Raw genomic sequence first — 23329 nt, 5'->3', positions numbered from 1 at the left:
TTGGCAGATGTTGACTGGTCAGTGTGCTAGTGATGTGCTCCAGAAAAATGGAAATTTTGTGAAGGGTGAACCAAATTTTTACATAAAGGGGAAGAGAAATTACTCCCTTGAGCTATTTGCTAATGTGAAGCATCATTTATTTGCCTAAAGAAGTTACCTTATTCTTACGTGCTTACTAAAGTTAAATGTTGATCTTCTAATAGCTCCTTCTAAGACAACACCTCACACCATTTGGTGGATTGAGAGATAATTTGGAGACCAAGAGCAACACTTCCAAAGGAAAAAACTTTTGTCTTTCCAATTCTGTTTTCTATTAATATTCTCCAGACTTTACCTCATTGCTTAACTATAAATTGTCCCATGCTACTTTTATAGGCATAGAGTGCATGCAGCCTCAATGTTATGCTCAAAGTAAGCTGCTGCACACTCCTGATAATATGCACATCTATGAAGGTTGTTTTTTTTAACTGGAGGAAGTGTCAGCTGCATGCAGATACTCTGGACAATGGGCTTTCTGCCTTTTGTCCTTGTTAAAGCAAATTCTTCCCTCACAGCATTTTCTGACTTCAGCCTGTGTGCAGGTTTGAGCTGAGGTACAGTGGGCTGAGGGGCTGTGGCTTAGATTTCTGCTGAAAACAGCCCTGATAATATCAAGATGTTTTTGTTGTTGCTGAGCAGTGCTGGTGAGAAGACTGGGGATGCATGGCAAGTTGGGAGAGGCACAGCCAGGGCAAATGATTCAAACTGACCAAAGCAATATTCCATATATTACCATACAACATAATGCTCAGTATGTAAGGTGGGAGGATGAAGGGGAAAGGGGGGATGTTCAGAGTGATGGCATTTGACATCCCCAGTCACCATTAGGTGTGCTGGGGCTCTACTCTCCTGGAGATGGTGGAATACCTGCCTGCCCATAGGAAGCAGTGACTTAATTCCTTGTTTTGCTTTGCTTGTGTGCATGGCTTTTGCTTTCCCTACTAAACATCTCTGTCTCAATTAATGAATTTTCCAGCTTTTATCGTTTTGATTTTACCCCCAGTCCTGGTGGTGAGGCAGTGAGTGAGCAGCTGTGCAGGGCTTGGTTGTTGGCTGGAGTAAGAACACAATGCCCCAAAAGAAAAGAGCCCCCCCAAAACCTGAGACCTTCCCTCCTGTACTCAGCACTGGTGATGCCACATCTTGAGTACAGTTCAGTTTTGGGCCCCTCACTTTAAAAAGGTCATGGAGATGCTGAATCCTGTCCAGTGAAGGGCAAACATGTTTTATGAGGAGTGGCTGAGGGAACTGGGTTTGTTTAGTCTTGAGGACACTCAGGGAGCAGCTCATCACTCCCCTCAGCTGCCTGAAGGGAGGCTGCAGTGAGGTGGGGGCTGGTCTCTTCTACTGTGCCTGCAGTGAGAGGAAATTTCCTTAAGCTGAGATGGGAGATTCAGATTAGATGCTAGGGAAAAAAAAAAAAAAAAAACAACACTGTTGGGGTGATTGGAATAAGTTGCCCAGAGAGGTTCTTGACTAACCATACCTGGAGATGTTTAAGAGGCATCTGCATCTGGCATGGGTGATGTGTTTTAGTGGGACAGTGGCAGTACTGGGTGGATGGTTAGACTGGAAATCTTTAAGATCTCTTCCAACTGTGATCATCCTATGATTGCCTCAGTCAGCGGAATTGGCTGCAGATTGGTATGAGCAGGCAGCTGGCCAGGTCTCACTTCTGTGCCTTCCCCCAGAGAGGTTTCCTGTAGGGGTCACTGTTAACAATAGAAGAGGCAAAGTCACTGGCCTGGGGTGAAAGGACCGTGCTTGACCAAAAAATAACACCTCCACATTTCTTGTCTGCTTTATAGATGTGGGGAATCCTGTGAAAGTAATTTGCTGGATTGGATGACTGATGACTCAGAGTTGCCTCACTTGTGGATGTCAGCCCTATCGCTAGGAATGGAAAGTGAAGGATATGGGGTAGCTGATGGGGTGGGACTCTGACATTCCTCGGAGGCTTCTAATTCCTGTCCTGTTACTGGAGTCCCTAGAGAACCCCTCCCAAAGAGCTCTGTCTTCCTATTACCTCTGCTAATGGGGCTGAGACCTGTGTACCACCACGTATGAGGACTGCTGGCAGGCTCCTCCGAAATGGGAGCCTAAAATTCCACATCCTATTCCCTTTCCACAGACTTCTGTTAGCAGGGACCTGTTCTTATCAGTTTGAAAGATAGAGCACTTGCTGATACAACCTTTTCCTGCACTAATGAGATTGCCCACCCATAGATGTTCTCTGAATGATTAGGAGTGCAGACCAGTGTAGTGCTGCTATAGCAAATAACACTTTTAATCACGCAATCCTAATGAGACCATTTGGGATTATGTTGGATTAAAGGATTTTAATTTGGGTTTTTAAAACTTTTATTTGATTTGGTTCTTTATTTAAATGTCTTCTGGTAAGTAAATAAATAGCCGCAGTTAACTCAGTATACAAGTTCAATTGGCTGAATTGAGAACTAAAATTTACCTGCAGTAACAGTATCAGGGTATTTCTGAAATAAAAGATACCACACCTTGAGCCAAGATTCAGAGCAGGGGAGCTGAGTGGCAACATGCAACTAGAGCCTCAAGGCCTAGATGTAATAGCCAGATATTGTCAGCCAGGCAAATTTCCATATTGAGTTCTGTGAAACTGGAATGTTGAAAACACAGTCACCTGGAGTAAACATTTACTACCTTTCATCTTCAAGTTATTTTAAAACTATTAATTGACTTCAGAAGGTTCCAGAAACATTGGTGCTGCCATTCTAATTAAAGAAAATTAAATCACAGAACTAGAAAAGTTTTCCCTTTCTCTAAGTGATTAGCAGTGAGAAAAAGAAAACCCAGCCTCAAGATGATGCCTCAGGATTTCTGGTTTCCAGAACTAGTTTTCAGTAAAAAATAAGTTTCATCTCTTCCAAGCCACCCACAATACACTCAATACTGCACCTTTTCTTGCCAAGTAGAAAGAAATCCTCAGTTTTGGGTATCACATTTGGGTCAGGCTGGTGCAGCACAGCCCTCTCTGGAACAGTGTGTGCTTTCCAAGTCTGGTCAGACACACGTTGTACAACTGTGCCTGAAGGCAAGTGGCAGTGGTTTACATTAGGATCAGAACTGGGCTTGGGACAGTGAGTTCAGCAAGCATGAGAATAATGCTTCTTTCTTTAGCCATCTGCAGGCTCCACCCCGTTTCTCAAAATTGCTGAACTATTTACAAATGTTTAAGAGAATCTCTGGGTGATGTTTACACTGCCATGCATATCAGAGCTATACAACCAAGGCCCAGCCCAAAGACAAGAGCTGGGCTGTATTATCATAATATGTACTGGTTCTACTCTCCATTACCATACAAGGCACTTCTGCATTCCTCTGGTAACCTTCCATTACCTCCTAAGTTTTCCAGATCACTGCCAGATTTCTTAAACTCCATGGAATGATTACAGGCTTCCTAAATATAAAGCCCAGATTCTCTTTGGCAGTTTATATGGGAATTTCAAAATGAAAAGAAAAGGTATTTCAGAAAAGACTGGTAAAACCATTTATAGAACTGCACTGCAGTTATACAGTTTACAGATTCAATAAACTTTACTGGTTAGAGTGAACCAGGCCTCAAAATATCCCCGTGAAGTTGCTGTTACAGCCATCCCACATAGGATGGGAATGGAGGAGCAGAATGCCCAAGGAATTTAGACAATGTCTGTTGCATTCAGCCAGTGACTGGAATTAGATGTTGGATGTTTCTGCTTTGCAGTCATACTCTGCAGTCTGCTAAACTGTGCTGATTCCTTGTGCTTTTAGAAAGAGGTAAAAGGATAAAAAGGATTCCAAGCAGTCTATATTGATACTTTCCATGCATTGCAGTTAAATTAGGATGGGCTAAGAACCTGTTTGCTGTAATTAGATATCTGTTGAGGAATATTCAGTTTTAGAGATAATTTCCCTAACACATTAAAAAAACCTAACCAAAATAAAACAAAAAAGAAATGGAATAGATGCAAGTCCACAAAAGTGGCTTGAAAAACTTCTGAATGCCTATCATATTGAGCGTTTTTGAAGCGAAAAAAGTGCATTGAATTCCTGGAATGAGAGAGATGCTGTTTGCATTCTGCCCACAATGTTCTGGCTCCCTATTCTGAAAGGTCATTAAAATGTTTTCTAAGAACTGATGAACTGTTTGCTGATTTTATTCTTACTGATTATTCTTGACTTGTCTCCTGAATACACCACCAAACTTAGTAATTAAAAATACCTCCCAGCTTGTTTCAGCTGGAACTTTAAGCTATGTTGTTGACTTTTTTCCATAATTTCTTTGATGAATATGTGTCCAACTGAGACAAGATAAGCCTCAGTAGCTTCCATTGAGTCAAATTTCTACATGAAATAACTAAAAGGTGTCAGTACCTGAATCTTGCCTGTCAGAATGCGACATTTTTGGGTCCAGAAGTTGAAAGATTAGAGCCATAAGGCTGAACAGAGGGTCACCCCACCAAAACACACCCATAGGAAATGCTGCAAATGCTGAATGTGGATTTTTCTGCCTGTCTGAAGCTTGCTAGTGTCAGCTAGAAATGGGTGCAGACCACACTGAAGTGTTAATTCAGGTACTTTTGGAAAGACTCTCTGGACTGAGTCATGTGTGGATGTGTTTGCCATGTAGGCGGTCTGTGTGTGAGACAGAGGAGCCTCTTCTCCTGCAACCTCTGCCAAACTTGGCAGGGGGATAGACATCTAATGTTAAGTTCCTAAAAGTTTCAAAATACTTGCAAAACAAGTTTTGTGTGTTGATGCTGAACCTCTGCTGAGCCTCAGCCTCTTAATAGACAACATAAATTTCACATGGGCAAATAAGATCTAATGAATTCCCAAATCATGGGAAATGCATTAGTCAGAGAATGTATTAAGCCACAGAAACCCTCAGAGTTCTTGCCTGTGTGGAGTCTCTGCTACACAGTAAATGAAGATGATGATAAAAGTCATAAATACATTTATAAGTATGGTTTCCCAATTAGATTCTTTGAAGTCTCTAAAGGAGAAACTCTTGCTGCAAATTAATATAGTACAATTAGATTGTCAATCACAAAGCCTCTGGGAGCTAAGCTGCTTTGGTTCAGGTACTTGGAAATGCTTTGACTGTTGTAAGAAAGATGCTGTGGAGCAATGATCTTAGCTGGAGGGAGAAATGGCAGCTGGTAGTTACCTTTTCAGTGATGTGTGACAGTGAAAACCAGAGCAGGCCAGGAGATAAATACAACTAAATTGCAATTGCCATTGGAATAAGCAGGTTGTGACTGTGACTTGGCTGGACAAGGCCCAGAGTAACGATGTGCCCACAAATTTTATCCTGCCTTCAGCAGAGGATTGAAGTGGGTGACTCCTAGAGGCCTCTTCAGTTTAAATCTTTGTGTGATGTAATGAGCCCTCAAACACTGATTCCACAGTTAAAAGATGGACACTTGGTTTTGCTTTTATGTTGCTTAGCTGTTTCCAGTGCTCTAATTCCTCTGAATGAGATGTGAAATTCCTCAGAACCAGATGTTGCTAGGAAGAGTCATAAAGCTGACCTCGGGCAGCACACTGCAGCAGACCATTAGCACACAAGGCCACTTTTGCTTTACTGAAAAGAGGCACACCTGTTAATCACCATACAGGTGTAACACATAACTTTTTATATGTAAGTGTGCAACATTAGGAGCATGGATTACTGCTGAATCACAGAATCACTGAATGGGTAAGACTGGAAAGGAGCACAGGGGTCATCTGGTCCAACTTCCCTTCTCAAGCAGGGTCATCCAGACCACATGGCACAGGATTGTGTACAGGTGGTTCTTGAATATCTCCAGTGAGGCAGACTCTACAACCTCGCTGAGCAGACTGTTCCAGTGCAGTCACCTGCACAGTAAAGTCCTTTCTTATGCACAGGTGAATATGGGATGCACCTCCTGAGCAGCAGTTTCTGCCTGTTGCTTTTTGTGCTCAGCACCACTGAGCAGAGCCTGGTTCCCATGCCCTTGACACCCTCCCCTCAATGCTGATAGACATTGATGATGTCTCCACTCAGCTGTCTCTTCTCAAGGCTGAAAAGGCCCAGTTCCTTCAGACTTTCATCATATGAGACACTTCAACTCCTCAATCAGTTTTGTTGTCCTCAGCTGAACCCACTCCAGAAGCTCCAGGTCTGTCTTGTACTGAGGAGACCAAAACTGGACACAGCACTCCAGATATGCCTCATCAGGGCTGAAGAACCACCTCTCCTCACCACCTGTCATCTTGAAGTCCTTATTGCACAGCCTTGATTATTGCAGCCTGTTTCTTACTCCCATGGCCTGGTTTCTACCCATAGCAATTAAACAGCATAATCAATTTTCCTTTTCTAGAGCAATTGAACTTCAGCACTCCATGTTTCCTACCTTTTAATATTAAGTCAAAACTATTTCACAGTGCTTCCATGATTCAGGATTATGCCCTGGCTTATTACATGTTTTCCCTCTATTTTCCCACTCTGCTTATGTTAATTCTAGAATATCTTCGTTGAGCCTATTTCTCCCATCCAAATTCCTGGTCATGCTGTTTTCCAGTTCTACACTGCCTTCTAGACTTATAGCCCTGTCCTCAGCTTACTCCTTAAAGCCTTCAGAGCACGTCCTTCAGTTCAAAACTGATTTTCCTGCTGTTTCCCAGAGCCCTGCCCTGCAGATGAGCGCAGCACAGACGGCATCTGCTGGGGAACCGAGGAACATCAGGTGGCTGCTTCCAAGAGTTCACTTACTGCCAACAGAAAATCATGTCTTGACTCATGTAAACAACTCTGTCAGGGCAACCAATAAATGCTCGATGCTTTATTGTGGCACCAATTTATTTTATTTTTTTTTAACAAATGAAAAGTTAACAAATTTATGAAGCTCGACTAGTTTCTCATAAACTGGGTGCAAAAGTTTTCTATGACAATGCTGGGCATGAATCCAAATCTGAACAATGCTGGGCTTAATTTGTAGCAGAAACATCCTCTTATTTTTTTTCACTTGTTTTTAGTGGGAGAGGCAAAGGGGGAAACTGATCTGTAACACTTTGTCATGGCTGTTCATAGCAGTCACATTGCAGGCATGGTGGTGGCACTCTGAAGCAGGTATTGGGGCTTGCCAGAGGTAAAACCCATCTGGCTCAGTTTGTGTGAGTGAGGCACTGAACACAGGGTGGCAGTCTACAGTCTGAGAGCCTAGTCCTGGCTCAGATGGTTTTGGACTTTAGGTTCCTAAAGCTCCTTTATCCACCATTTTATGTTAATAAGAACATGGAAAAAATGAACTTGTTATTTTCAGTACTTGATGATAATTAGACAATATGTTTTCCATTTAGCACTTCTAGGGCCTCTTTGGCAGTACACTTAACTCTCCTAAGTATAATTTTTTGGCCTTATGCTTAATTAACAAACTCAATTTACTTTTTGGCTGGAGGATGGAGTAAAGGCAGAGGTAGAAGGTCCCGGCCCATAGACCTTTTCAGCCTCAGCACTTTAAGCAATAAGGTAGTAGATGCAATGAGTGCAGAGAGGCTCCAAGTGTACCATTAACAAGCAGCTCTTTGCAAGACAAAAATCACCAAATCTACTTGTGTGTGATCCTACTCACTGCTGAGTGCTAACAGCATAGTAATACAACTTCAATGGTGTTTTCCAGTTAACATTAAAAATCATTAGCTTTTGTACTGTGTGTAGTACTAGCTACACATAGTATCATGGGTAGTTCAGGTTGAATATGAAATTCTTAATTGCTTAGGTCTACCTATAATGGATGACATGAAGGGTGCCTACTTGGAGGTGACCCCACAGCTTGATGGCTGGAACATTCTCCCAGAAGGTGAGATGGAGAATTTGGAGATAAAATGCTTGAGTCTGAATCAAGACTTCTCACTTCTGGAAGCAAATACTTCTCTCACTGAGAGACACAGAAAAAGGTGAACAAACCTTCCCCGTGTTTCACAGTGGAAACAATAGGGAAAATAACATTTGCACTCAATGGAAACTGATGGATATGCGACAAGCAGTTGGAGTGTGCTCCAGTCAGGTCTAGGGCACTCCACAGTCCTGACACATGGAGAGGTGTCGAGGCCTAGCAAAAGATTTTCTACTGGCCTCTCCTATCCTTTTCCACCGCACAAAAACATTCATATATATTGATGTGAATCAGACTGGAATCTTCTCTGTCAGTGTTTTGCTTGGGCTGAGAAAGAAGGACTACTTGGAACCCAGAGGACTGCTCTTGTGGAGGTGATTTTAAGATGACTTTCCACTGAGACTCAACAAGGCATGGGACACTGCTGTGGTGGGAGAGCATGCCCAGGACCTGAGGACACTCTACCTGAACCCTGAATTTCTGCCCTTGAACTGTTACACACACTAGCTCCCTTCCTCCTGCTCTCAGTACATTGTGTCCCTGGTCCCTTGGAGAGCTTGCTGCTGGGTGAATTGCTGCTCCTTTCATGGACTGCCAGCCTCCTTCCTGCCACCCATTCCTCGCTCTAGATCCCAAACCCATGCCAGATTTATCAGAGCTATTGAGCAAAGTGTTACCATGCTGCCACCCCCACCTCACCAGCGCTGGGAACAGAGGGTCTGGAGTGTCCAAGTACTTCTAGCTCTGCAAGCAAACTCTTCTGTGCCAATGGTCATCACCACTACAAAGTCAGATAATTTTGCTTCACACCATTAACTATGTTCAGATTCAAAACCCATGATTCTGGAAGCAAATGGGAAGTCGCTGTGTAGATTGCTCTTCAGCATGTCTTTAAATACATAAACTTTAGATTTCCAGAGGTAAAAATACATATAAGACCTGATAAAAAGATGTTTTTCTTTTGTTTCTAGCATATGTATAACCATACTAAGTTTGAAATGTAATCCAAATCTCAGTAAAAGATTATTCCTACCATGTACAAATACATTCCTAATTCAAAGATGTGTTTCCTTAGCTTTGTTTTTTCAAATTTTTTGCAAAGCTTTTACCAGCCTCAATTTTACAGATGCACAGGATAGCTCTTCCTTAAATAAAAAGATTTAGCTGTTAAAATGACTGCTTATAACTCTTTCTTACCAACAAAGTTCTACTCTTCAGCAAAGAACTTCAACATTCAAGAGAGGTCAAAATTTCATCTGGAAAGTATATATTTTTATTACTGAAGTATGCAAAAGCTTCCAGCTTCTATTCTTAGCTTATTAAGATAAATAGGCCCAAAGGGACTTCTAATAAAATAGCCAAAAAATGCAAGAGAAAAAACCCCAACACTTTACTGCCAATATTTTTATTATGACAGTGACAGAATGAAATCTCTTTAATGCTTTTTTTCAAGCTCCAGTATGTTGATATATCATTTAGCTAACACAAAAAAGCATTATCTGCAGGAACATAAATTCTTTCCTAGCTGATTACAAGGACAGCTCAGCACTCCTAACAATCTCTGACCTATTGTGAAGTAACTAGCAGTACCTTTGTCTACTCTCTGTACAACCTGTACGTTACACCTGATGTTCTCAAGATATGATCCCTTCCAACTACTGCATGAAGAGAAAATAAACTTAGGATACCCCATAGGAGAAACATCTAGATGCATCAGGTTCCAGGGAGCACAGCCAGAGGGATCAAGATGAGTGCCAGCCAAAGCCAGCAAGCCAACATGCTTCAGAAGAGGCCTGGAAAAAGTTACTCCTAGTTGATGGACTATTGAAATTGTTCGGTTTGACATAAATTTCCTTAGCAATTGTGTCTTGATGGAATAAGTAACTCCTGAGGTATCTCCAGCTCAGCTTTGTAAATGAAGGTTATACAATAATAAATTTTAATAAACAAAACTGTTCAAAGCAAGATTTAAAGTGAAAAGTATGACTGCTATCAGTCCACGTAATCACATTAATAAGAAAGTAGTTACACAGCGTGGCAAAGGAAGGGCAAGGAAAGGTGCAAAAGATCTTTTCACAGTTATTTATAAAAGTCAGCTGCATCTTTTAGAAGAGATGTTAGTGAGTGGGTGAGGACAGATGTACTCAAGACACAAAACCCAGTCACTATTAAGCTACCTTATGGATAATCATTAAATAAGACCTTATCCCTCCCCCAGACACAGCATTTCCTGTACAGGTTAAAGTACAAAACCTGGTGCAGGTTAAGTAGCACTTACATGGAAAAACCTTCTCTTACTGAGATATTCTGGTGTTCCTTGGTTTAAACCTGCAAATCTGGCAAGGATACAGGTTATTGGTATGAGCTGAAATACATATATTTTTGTACTTCCTGAGGACCTCTGAGAAAAGCTGTACAGGCTTCAAGAACAAGGATGCAAAGTTTACAATTTAAGACAGCATATAAAAATCCCAGTGTATCTCAGTGAGTCTTATTTTCACAGGACTCAAAGGATCACAATGCACTTTATTTTCTCAACACATTACCTCACTTGTATGAATTCAAAACTTCCCATCCAATGTCTCAAAATAGTTTATGTGAACAAAAAATAACACTACGTTCTGAAGTTGTGCATTTGTTGGAACAAGACCCAGTGTTTCGCACCTATAAGCACATGAACAATGTTACAGAGGACAGTAATCACTGCACAGTGATTGATACAGGTGTTCAGTTTTTAGGAAATAATGTCCAAGGTAAGTAAGGGAACATTTCCCTTCCTCCTCGCCTCCCCTGAAGAACAGAATTAGTAGACAATTTAAAGTGAAAACCACTAGTTTTATTTATAGGTGTTACAATACAATCACCATAAAACTTACAGGAATCAAACGTAAGAATTGCATAGACTTTTCTTTAAAAATTAATTATTTTATTATTTTTTTAGGCCAAAGACTTCCCATTTAGTGTTTGGCACAAAGATATCTAAGAAGCTTCACTGTAGGTCTATAATTATTAAATAAAAGAAAGAGCCACACATTTGGTTTATCTAGTAAGCAAAGCTAATACACAGCTGTGAATTTTTTCACTCAGATACAGGAAGTTTTCTGGGAAAGACTTCTTCATGCTTTGGTTCAGAACTTGGAAATCAAAAGCAGGATCCATTTGCAGAAATACATTCTTGGAAATGCATACAGTACTATGTGCCACATCCCTCTTGATAGAAGGCACAACTTAGGAAAGGAACATTCATGATATAAAACAGAAGCCAGTTCTGAAAGGCTTAAAGTGACACCCACTACTACTGGCAATTTTTTTTTAAATCTAAGCAAGACCTGCTCTTATTTTCTAACACCAACACCCCCCCACCCAATCTATAACATAACTTTAGTATTTGTAAAATTAAAGCTTTTCCAGGCATGAACATGAACCAACATTTTTCTACTGGTGGAGTTACTTTCAATACTAGACATGAGAAGTCACTATTCCCCCAAGAACCCATGTGTCAAACCCAAAGAAATTATTAAAGGCAAATTTTTTAAGTGTCATTCAGTCTGCATACTTGAAGTCAGAAAAACAAAGCTGTACATGGCAATAAAACTGATCATTTTGTCTAAAGTGCTTGATGAAAACAGATAAACTATAAAAATGATAAATTAGTGAAACCAAAGGTGGAAGAGTTACATTTATCGTACAAAACAAGATAAATTGGAGCATTTTCACATTTTCTTGTTCCATTAGACAAGATACAGCAGAAAGATTCTTCAGAGTGAAGAGCTCCCTTAGAATGTACAGAGTATGTAACACATTTTTTCTTACAGTTCTGTGATATGAAGTAATTTGAAGTGAGATTCAGAAACAGTATTCCAAAAGAGAAAATATTAGTATAGCTAAGAAATGAGGATTACATAGGAAGCTTTAGACATTAAAAAAAATCTTTGGGAAATGCTATTTAATACTTTCAATAATTTTAAATGCCCTGACACTATATATTTTACAGTAGAAATGCAAGAGCCTTTGGAACACAGCAATCCTTGATTAGTTCTGTGCATGTCTTCTTTCAGGACATCATCTTTTCCTTACATGCCACTGAGCAGAAAAGCATCCCTTCCATAGATATGAACTTCTGGCCAATGAGACACTTGCTGCAGCAGGAGCACAGGAAGCATTCCCTCTTAGCATGCCAGTTGAAGTTGTTGTAGCTTACACGCTGAACCTCTGGATCTATGGCATTGTGACAGCCCTGGCAGATCTGGTGAGAAATCAAACAACACTGAAATGAAACACACACATGCTCTCTTCAAGTGCAATAAAACCTGGAACTCTTAAATGTTCTTGGAGGAGAGAGACAAGTGCTAAAAGAAGCCTTTAAAAAAAAGTCTCCAGCTATTGATTTTTTCTTTGTTTTTGAAGTGTTTTGATTAGAATTCAGCTCAGGGCACAGAATAATAAAATGAACACACAAGTTATTTGCTGCTGGGACTAAGCTTAGACAGTTATGATGGTTAGGATTTCCCACTACCCAAATAATCCTAAAAACCTTTTATGTCAAACAGAACAGATCTTCATATATCAACCTAAATATGTGAAGAGATTAGCTACAAATCTTCCTGTGCATTGACAGCTCTTTGGTTATGCCAAATAATTAAGGGATATTAAGAAAAGTCTTGAATGCAATTTATCTTAAAATCCAGTTGTTCACAAATTATAATTTAGATTGAGAAAGTTAAGAGGAAAAAAAAAAGCCTCTCCAAAAAAAAACAATTCCTCACACCAACCTCATAATATTATTAACTGCCAACTAGAGATGACCATTTTTTTCTCCATTCACTTTGTAAATCACCTAGGTGCACATTAGACTGAGCCCCCAGCTAGTAGCTAGCTAACTTACAGATATGAATGACCATCATCTCAGATTAGTTGCCAGCATAACCACAAATCAAGAACTACCATTCTTTTCCAAACTTCTAGCTTTATCCTGTCAATCACTCTTCTTTTTAACATGTGTGGGTAGAAATAAATGAAACAAAAGTACCTAGATTGCAGTATTTAACTACAGGCCTTTAACAGCAGCTGAAGTTCATTCCCACCAGGCTTAATGAACTACAACTGAGAAAAATTTAGCAGCATCACTCATCTTCATCTACTTTACTCCTGTTACCAAACCACTGGCTAAGTTCAAGGTGTTTTTCCAACAGGTTCCTCCCCTCCACCCCAGTAGTGGCTTTTGTTCAAGTTTATGAAGTCACAAAACACTAGCCTGCCTAAAGTTGTGGGTTTTGGTTTATTTTTTTCTGAAGGGCAAGAAGATGACTGACTCTAGCCTAAATATCCAATTTATACTCTTCAGATACTCCCAGACTGAGAAAAAGTAAGAGTTTGAAACTCCACAGACTTATGTTCCCTTCCTTCACAACACCAAGACATCTGCAGGGACCTTACCGCAGCATGGTTCTTCATGTAGCAGGATTTGCAGACTGGCTTGTCATTCACTGTTATATAGGTTATCCCAGCCAGGACACAATCACAGTCAAAACAGCAGAAGTGTTTCAGATGCCAGTTCTGCCCCTCTGCGAGAGTATATTCATTGCTGAATATTAGCTAGGAGGAAGACACAAACAAGTGGACAAGTGAACAAGCACATTCATTTGAACAGTGTACCTTGTAATAAAGTTAGCCTCTGGATGTTTTGTGATTTGCAGGGAATTCCCAGTGGTTCCACCACTGTTTGTTTCCCCAAAAGCCTCCATGCTGCTCCCAAGAGCTCAGAGATGCCACAGGCCCCAGGAGGGCTGTTCCCTGGTGCTGCCCAGGGTCAGTTTGGCCCCTGGTGTCCCTGATAAGGAAACAACTGCGTAAGTGTGACTTGTTGGAGAATTTGCTCTCACTTATTACATCCTATGTCCCTATAGAATTGTGCAAAATCACCACCAAATCCAAAGCAAACTATGGGTTTTCCTGAATGTGCAGTGTCCATATTGGTTTCAGTTCTTTGTAACTAAAATATCAACTATACTGGTGAAGCCATATCATCTTCCTGCACTGAAATGTTTTACTAAAACTCCTAAACACTTATCAGAACAAACTTTTGAGCTAGAAGAAAGGACTAGGATATTTCCTACCTCATCACATCCAGCACAGCGGGGTCTTTCACTATCACAGTAATGTCTTCCACAATAGAGGTTACCATTCTTCCAGAAGTAGATCATGTCTACTAGCAGTTCACCGCAGGTGCCACAGACAAAACATCCTGGATGCCACAATTTGTCATATCCAGCACGTTCTGCATAGACAGCTGGGTCACCTTCCTTCATGCTTAGTTTGCAGTGATAGCAGGACTGGAAAGAGATTATCACCAAGTTAATAAAGTCTTTGAGAGATATATTTATAAAAATTACATACTATTGATATATTTAATGCATTTTATCTTTCCAGACTGAAATTAAAGCATTAGTTTAATCCCATGAGTAGACAGCAGTGGTTCAGGATATATCTGTACCATAGGTTAGGTTCAACTAAGCCATTCAAGATGATGCACATTCCACTGTCATAGCATTAGTGCTCCTTAAAGGGATTGTTGTACTTTGCTGTATTCACATTCTGCAATTGCAGTCCAGTGTTTAAAGAAAACAACATGCAATTAAAATTCATGTTATGCTCTGTAAACTTTACATGCTTAGGAACAAGGACAGAATAATGATCCTCCATCCAAGCTAACCAACTATGACTAGAATGCATGACAAGGAAATGGCTGCACTTATAGGTCTTGAGAAGACCAAGCCATATCTGCATCACTGGTGGGGAGAATAAAAAAATAGTGAATATTTCAAACTGATTCTGTTTAAAGCCATGTTCTAGGGATGCTAGTCACTCATGGCTGCTGTCCAACAGTCTGTGATTAATGATTTTAGGACAAGAGAGTGACTACGGATAAACTACAAAGTGTACATACACAGCTACACTACAAATAGTTCCAGAGACTTCACAGTCTGCCCTATACCTGCCTACAGAGAGGGTTGTGCCATCAAGTAAAAACATCAGATGATTTATGTTACTGAAGCAAATTTTTTTTATCTACAGTTTAATCACCAGTTTGGCATTTCCTGCACTCCAGCTGGTCCGTGGACTGGGCTGAACATCCTGGGAAGGTTTTCCTCTATGACTCACATCAGCCACAAATGGCTTTGTGTGTGCATATAAAAATAAAATACATATAAAGTGCCTTGGCTACAAGGCATATTGATCAGATCCCAGATACCTGACAATTTCAAAAGATAGATAGAAAGCCACCAAAAGAAGAAAAACTTGGAACTGAAACAGAATGCAGAATGTAGGAAAATTAATGAAAGGGAAAGTTCAAATATACATGTATATAAAGATTTCTGACCTTTTTACTTTAGACCTCATACTCCAAAAGAAGCCCACTGGAAGAAGGTTAAATAGCTGCCTAGACCTAAGTTTAGGCAATGTGATTCACCTGCCTACCACTTACAACATCTCCAGCTTTGGTGGTTAAAAGGTACCTAAAAATTTCCTTCTTTACAAGATGAAAATATGCTAAGTACATATTTTTCTTTAATTCAGCTTTCAGTCATGGTGAAAAAAATTTGTATTTGCAAACACAGAGACAATTACTATAGGTATATTTACATTAATAGTGGAGACCTGGTTGTTAGTGTTGTTTGTTTTACTTTTTTATTTTTTATCAGGTTTCAAATAAGTGCAGTCTATTCCTATAATGTAAATTAATTTTTCAAGAGATTCTTTTTTACCACAGCTACAGGAGTACAGCTTTCAAACTTAGTCTGAAAAACAGCGTACAAGAAAATCTGATGAGGAAAAATGCAGAACCAATAAAAAAGTGTGGACATGGATGGCATTCTTCTGCTAAGTATTTAAGAGCTCTTCTGTATCAATTTATGCTGAACTGTTAAAAAGCAGTGGAGATAAGGCTAAATCATAAAGCTGAAACAAAGTCGCATTGCAAAAGTAAGACATCCCCACCAAAATACTTAAAAATAACATATCTAAATCCTGATTATTTAACCCAGTGTAAAGTCAGTACCTAACAACAGATCAGAAACCCAAATGTTCACTTATGCTATTAAGCACCTACAAGCCTCTTTCTAAATCACAGCCCACAGTGATAAGATATGCTTGGCTTAAACTGCAGGAAGAATACTCAGGTACTGGAGTAAGAAAAGTCTGGAAGTGATAAACAGGTGTAATGTAAAAAACAAAGCACCTTCTGATACAATTACTCATGAGGACAGAGTGCCTCCTGCTATTGACTTATTATAGTCCAAGGCAGTTGGTCAGCAGGGTACAATGCAAGATGTGCATTTCTGTAGGTCCTCCTTGAGGAGGTAAGTTAAGAATTGCTGCTGTGAAACTAAAGTAAACCAGCAGGAAAGGCTGATATAAGACAAAATGACAGTAACCTAATCAAGCCATGGTAAAATAACTGTTTCTTAGATTCTCCATAACAAGACAGGTACCAAAAAAAAAAAAAAAAGGCAAATAGCTACAGGTAACCAAATGGCTTGAAAATTTTTAGGGTAAGTGGCCATGTTCAAAGCTAAAACCTAATTCTGATTTTATATTTCACACCAGGAGTCATATATATGAAAATCATATATGTATTTCTGTCAGTTCAGAGACAAACAACAAAAAACACATCACACACCCTAATAATACCAAAAGTCAAATTCTACAACCAATGTTAACCAAACCTTTTTCTCCATCTAGAACTTGTATATTAATTTTCTCTAAGCAACCTGCAGACAAATATTTTTAAGGATTCATACACATAATAACAACTTTTCTAGAAATCAACTTATAGTAGAGCTTTTGACACTCCTAAGTAATGTCTACCTCCACTAAACTGATTTAATGTTCCTTCAGTAATCCTACCCCTATTTTGAATTTGTAATTGGTAGCTGAGATATGCACAGCAGTAGTTATGTCAGAAACACTTGATTAAGGACAGAATTTTTGAAATATCAATGAAAACTGGGTAGTTTTATATACTTTGTTTTTTGCTGGGCTATTACAAGGAGAAATCAGATGCTGCCTAAGGAAAAAAAAATCAGTAAGAAAATGGAGCTGAATATGAAGAGAAGGCTAGCCATTGTATGGTTCAACTTGTTGGACACAAGATGGAGAGATGTTACTTTATTATTCCTTAATTTAATTTCACTTTAAACACCATTTGTCAAGTGGGTAATTTCAGTGCTCTTCCAAAAAAGAGGAGAAAACAAGCTTCTAAAATTAAATTAACTCTTCAAGAGGAGAAGAATGTAACAACTAGTCCATAAGATGACACAAACTTTTTGCTTATTATTCTGTAAAAGCCACCCTAATATACTATCTCCAAGCTAACATGTTTTTGCACTGAGGATGAAAGTGTCACCTAGGAAGTTATTTGCTGCAATGAATTAAATACTTTCAGAAACCATGTCTCTATGCAGACATTCACAACATTTTCCAGTTCCTTCTTTCCCTCCCCAGATTTTTGCTATTCCAAACTGACAAACAATTTAATTGGGCTAAAATGACCAAATAGAACACTCAGATGATAATATACCTTCTTGCTTTATCTTTCCATTCTTATACTTACATATTGAGATGCTTTCCGATCTGGGGACTTCTCCATTGTTCCAACAGTAGATGAGGTACCTCTGCCACCACCATTTTTCAAGTTATTCTCATCAGGAGCTCTCACTTCCACATCCCCAGGGAGCTTGACATCTCCTACACCCAGTGCCTCTTTTTTGTACTTCTTCACGAACTGCTCCATATGCCTGACTTCACTGGGGGAAAGCTCGTGGCACTTGGACGGGTCCTGGTCGTGGGCAGGCAGCTGCTTCGCCAGCTGCTTCTTCCTGTACTGCGCGCCCTCCGAGCCGGCCACGGGCTGCTTCTCCTTGGGCAGCATCTGCATGTACTGCTTAGCCTGAATAGCAGGAATCACACATCAGATGGCACTTCAGCTACACACCCCTTCTCATAAGCAAACACAACTAAACTGACCTCTACTGTTTTTAGCGACAGTCAAATTTGTCAAAAACAAGGTTTTTTTCCATAAACATTAAGCTCCTGAAAAAGTAATGGAGATAAAATACAGCAGATGCATTAACTGGCTTCTTCCCAGAGTAAGAGAAAGACTCCTTTTTAAGCCTTTTACAACATACAGAAAAGAGTTATTACTACTCTGAATAAATAACATTTACACAGCACCTTGTCTCTATCTGTGAATACTGATCATGAGTATAGTCTTAGAAAAGTAAAAACTGAAATAATCTGCTTGGGGCATACAGCCCATTGAAGAAATAACTCCAGCTAAATTAGGGGAAAAAAAATCTCTAGTCTAAATAAAGCAATGACAAGGCTAAAAACCAAATTGGTAACTTAATGTTAAGTAAGTCTTAGATGCACAAGATTTGATTAATTCACTGAAAAGGAATAATTTGAGATAATGTCACTCTGGCATGGCTTGCACAACATTTTGGTACAATAAATTAGTAATCAAAGTTTGAAAAGTGAAGCAAGATCCTCAGAAGGCTATCTACCATCTCATCTACTTCAGCTGAAAATATACTGGAAGAGAGCTGCTCTTTTAGATGTCAACACCAACCTTGCTCTTGCCATATACAGTAAAAGCTATAAGCAAGACCAAGTGCTCCCCTTAACTTGAAACAATTATATAAATTGATGTGGTGTTGGGTATTGTTTTTTTTTTTTCCTTTAAGCCTACACTCCACGCAAATGTTTCAACTTTATTAAAAAAAGAAAAAAAAAAAAACAGAAAAAAAATAGAAAGAGAGCAGGTTACAGAAACTGGACTCCAGGGAGTTAGCAGATAACTCTTAATCCTGTGTATTAAAAACAACCTCATCTCCCCAGGTTTTTAAGAATTTCTACAGACAAACTTCCATAAAGCAAGATGAGAGATGCAAGACTCATTAAACAGACACCATATTTTCAGTTTTGAGGAGGAAGAAAGGAAGACTACAAGAGGCATACTCATCCTTCCAGTAAGCTCTACTAGTTTATCTCCCACCAACTCTTGACTTGAACATGAAAAAATGTGAGTTGGACTTACAAGTGTCTGATTCTGAACAGGAGGAGCCCACTCATAAGTCACAGTATCGATGGTTACGCTCTTCTTGTAGGGCACTGGGCTGGTCAGTATCATCACATTGCGTTTATACAAGGGAATGCCATCATTCTTCAGCTTTGCAATGAGGGTTGTGTATTTTGTATCCTCAAAGAGTTTCCCCACTTTCCGATCTTCCTCACTGCTTGAAGGGATATCATGCTCCTCCTGGCCACATTTGCAGTTGCGGCATATTTTCCTGAAATTCATGGAAACAGCAACAAAATTACAATCTCACACCATCTGGGTGTGTAGTAACATCACCAGGAGCCCAAACCTTTGTTTTCAGTGTTTTGTTTAGGAAATATACACTTTTTCTGTAATATGTGAAACACCTCCTTTATGTGTCCTATTGTATTATTTACATTGTTTATTTACAGATACTGTTATCAGATAGATATCAGTCAACTACACGAATGCATTTTTAATATGAAGCTATGTCATTTCTTCAGTTGCATCTCAGTACCGATTAAACACATACATATCCATTATCAGTCACCTACCAGATTTATTATAAGATAACTCAATGCATCAACATGATTCCCCCAGCTATCACTTGCTTGAGATTTTAGTTTTTCAGCTGCTCTTCATACATTCAAAGTTACATACAATATACTATTTTCTTCATATGTATTTCACTGTATGCATGATATTTGGTTATCACCAGGTTGCTATTGCCTGGAAACAAATACTTCCAAGAAAGGAAGAAAATGCATACAGACATATGAAAAGTATAATTGCACCAAGTTCTGTTCAAAGCACAGAATTTAAAGAGAAGATGAAAGAAAAGCTAAAGGCTTATATGGATAAAGCCTTTCAAAACAGAGGTACTGAACCAAGTCAGAGGTAGTCTGGCACAAGCTATAGAGAGACTTTTCACAGAAAACAGCCTTAAAAGGTAGAAGTATATCTACTTCCTTGGATATAAATTATATTCTTTCATATACAACATATTTCAACTGCTTTGGCTAACGAATATTAGAAAGTAATTTGTTGCCTTGAGCATAATTAAACAATTCACATATAATGAACAGAACCTTGGATTAGACAAGCTAGTTCATTATTTATTAACAGTGTCTCCAGAACTTCAGTTCAAAGCAGTCAGCCACAAATCAGAGAAACTAGATGTTAACTAGGGGTTCTTATTACAGACTAAGAAAACATACCAACCTTCTGGATTTCTGGAGTTTGAAGAGGAATGAGCAGTGGTTTACCCCATTATTTATCCTTCATACAACAAATAGCATAAACTTTAGCTATAAAATGCTTCTGAACCCTGCCTGCCAAAACTCATCAGACTAACACTGTTCTGCATCTTGCTTTATACAGTCTTGAAGGCAAGTTAGGTGTCACAAGATATGTCACACGAACACAACAAGAACATGCCATGACTACAGCAAGCCCCGGAGGTGATGGGAAAGGAAGGAGGACCTTTAATTGGCAACCTGAAGTGATACACAGCCAGCCACAAACATATGCTCTCTGTATGGACACCAGTTTAGGATGCGGTGTAATAATATTTCAGTGTGTGGTGAATGCTACACTGGTCATTTGGTTACACAGAAAACATACATTGTGGTAACTTAAGTTTTAAAGCCCACTCCAAATAAAAATATGTAAATTCTAAAAATTAGCCACTCATTCAAAATAAGAATGTTAAGCAGAAGGGACTTCACTTTGCAACACAAATACCTAAAGAGATCACTAATTGAGATGTAGATTGTCTGACAGCTTCCAACTCATTTCCACAACAGGAAAGATGTGCAGAATTTCAAAGCTGATACTTACCTGAATAGCTACTATACACTATTCACTTTGCAATCTCCCAGTTTACCACAACATTCAAGCATGAACTAGCATTTCCCACTAAGCGTAAAAGCTTTACTATGCATCTCAAGCACTCAAAACATAAAATTTTGCAAGATCTTCAACATCTGTCTACGCAAGTCCTTTACACAGCTAGTACTTAGAGACTATTTAATATACTAATAAAGCAATTCATATTCATTTGCTCATCTTTTATGGCATGCATGTGATTATACCTTATTACCAATTCCCAGTCATATATTTTTTGAGATCTAATACCAGGTGACAGAATCAGACCTTGCTTTTTGCAGATTTAGTGATTTACATCATGATCACCATGCAGCTTTATACCTCAAAGCACACATGCCACTGGAATTTAAGCAGTTTGTCCATCCAAACAATGACACTAAACACTGTATTTACTCTTAGAACTTAAATCTTTAGCAACAGTAACCCCCAGTTTTACACTCGTATCTTGATAGGATGTGATTTAATAACACCAGTGAAGACCAGACATTCTTGGGCTCCCTGCGCAGACTTACACAACTGAAGTACAATTGTGCTGTCCAGAACTGCTCTGCTTGCAAGGCAGAGCTCAGTAAGAACAGCTCATTCTGCTATACTGCCTGTGTGACACAGGCTGGGCACTCTACCCTCTCTACAGCGTCCAGCCACAGTAAAGCAGCACTGACAGCAGTGAGAGACCAGACCACCCTCCACAAGCTATGGTGGAATTCATCCTAAGGCTTTCATGTGTGCTGGAAAAGCCACAAGAGCACCCTATTTTTGCTCATGTTATGTCATGAAATTGCATATCTTTCTCCTAATAGTATTCCTTCAGAATTCAGAATAGCTTAGAGATTCTATTTCTACTTTTCATTAGATGAACACCCTGACTCAGTTGCTGTTATTATTCTTGGTCCTACCTTGAAGGCTTAACGTTTCACTGACTGCAGTATCTGTGAGAGATTTTTTTTTGCTTTCCTCATAAAGAAGTAGTGGTGAAGAAGTGAAAGCACACCATTTGTCCTTAGGTCCTTCCTGGGACTCACTGTGAAAACTGGCATAGAACTACAGTGCTTTATACTTGCCTTGAAAATAATGAGATGATGAAATGAAAATAATCTTCCTCACCAGCAACCCACTGAAAATAAGAATTTGACTGTGTACATCTTAGTTTAACCTCCTTGCTTTTTCCAAGTTAAGTGAATAATTCTTTGCCAACAGTTTGCAAGAAGCTGTTACCAGGGCTATGTTACAAGTGTAATACGGGCCTTAGAAATTGGTTACCATTATGCCTCTGAATGCAGGACAAAACAATACACAAAGAATGTGCAGAATGCTGAGTCACAACTGATGTCAGCATATCTCAGTAAATCGAAGGAAAATCCTTTAGGCTGTTGCCATTTCCCATGCTCCCCAACGCTCCCCCTGGATCTCAGCCACATGAAGATGTTCATACAGCTGCTAACAGTAAAAAAGTATCCTGTCCTGATTTATAATCTCTCCTCTTTAATAATTTCCAGCACTAAAAGATATCCAGTTGATACTTACATACATAACTGTTCCTGAATAGTACTGTTCACAATTTAGTCCTAATTTCTTTCAGTAGTTGCCACATTAGTCACTCACTGTCCCCTCTGAAGAAGGTATATTGCCAATTAATTCTCTTTAGAATAGACTGGTAGGTAATTTTTTGACTGTATATTTTGGAGTATCTAGTATATAGTAAGGTGGTGTTAGGTACTCCTGCTTATGTCTTCACAGCTCTCAGGACTTCATCAAAGCAGAGCAATGTCGTCGACACCCCCTCCCTACCCCCCAATAGCAGCAATTTGAAAAGCTTTTCCCACTCAAAACATGGAAGATAGGGAGGAAATTTCAAAATCTATGGAATGAAAAGTTGCATATCATTGTAAAGACAGGTCTATTAGATAATGCCTTGCTAGCAGGTCTTCAGTAGTTAGAAAAAACAAGGGAGAAAGGTATGGAGATTCAACTCTCTCTAGTGGTGAATTCCTGTGTGCTGAATGTCTACTGACACGAAGGATCAAAGACTTCCAGTTCCTTCTCCAAAATGAAATGTACACCATCCTCCTGATTGCCTACATGTTGGTGTATGAAGAGGAAAAATAAGATGGCTCATGATCCTTCCTATGCTGGCTCCTAGTGACAGGAGGCAGTAGCTGCAGGCACAGAGAAATCCTCAAAAGACCTGGCAAGTCCCGAGGCTTGTGCCCTCCATGCACAACAACTAACCTCCTCCTATAACAGAATCAGAAATCCAGATGGTCTGAATATCTCCAATGAGGGAAACTCCACAGCCTCTCTCTGGGCAACCTGCTCCAGTGCTTGGTCACCTGCACAGTACAGAAGCTCTTTCCCATATTCAGGTGGAACTTCCTGTGCAGCAGTTTCTGCTCATTGCCCTAAGTCTTATTGCTTGGCACCACCGAGC

The 23329-nt window shown here is 39.5% G+C and overlaps 1 protein-coding gene across 1 annotated transcript in view; it reads right to left on the bottom strand.

Moving 5' to 3' along the window:
* Window positions 1–10729: 10729 nt before the first annotated feature.
* Window positions 10730–23329, bottom strand: part of TES (testin LIM domain protein) — a 28396-nt gene continuing 15796 nt past the window's right edge. The window contains exons 3-7 of the mRNA XM_064702680.1: window positions 19012–19264; window positions 17527–17862; window positions 14030–14245; window positions 13350–13508; window positions 10730–12159 (exon numbers count right to left, since the gene is read on the bottom strand). Coding sequence (XP_064558750.1) covers window positions 11968–12159; window positions 13350–13508; window positions 14030–14245; window positions 17527–17862; window positions 19012–19264 — 1156 coding nt within the window. The 3' untranslated portion in view covers window positions 10730–11967. The remainder of the gene's footprint in view (window positions 12160–13349; window positions 13509–14029; window positions 14246–17526; window positions 17863–19011; window positions 19265–23329) is intronic.

Source organism: Zonotrichia leucophrys, chromosome 1A (assembly GCF_028769735.1).
Source record: "Zonotrichia leucophrys gambelii isolate GWCS_2022_RI chromosome 1A, RI_Zleu_2.0, whole genome shotgun sequence".
Lineage (NCBI taxonomy): Eukaryota > Metazoa > Chordata > Aves > Passeriformes > Passerellidae > Zonotrichia > Zonotrichia leucophrys.
This window is presented reverse-complemented; position numbering and strand designations above follow the sequence as displayed.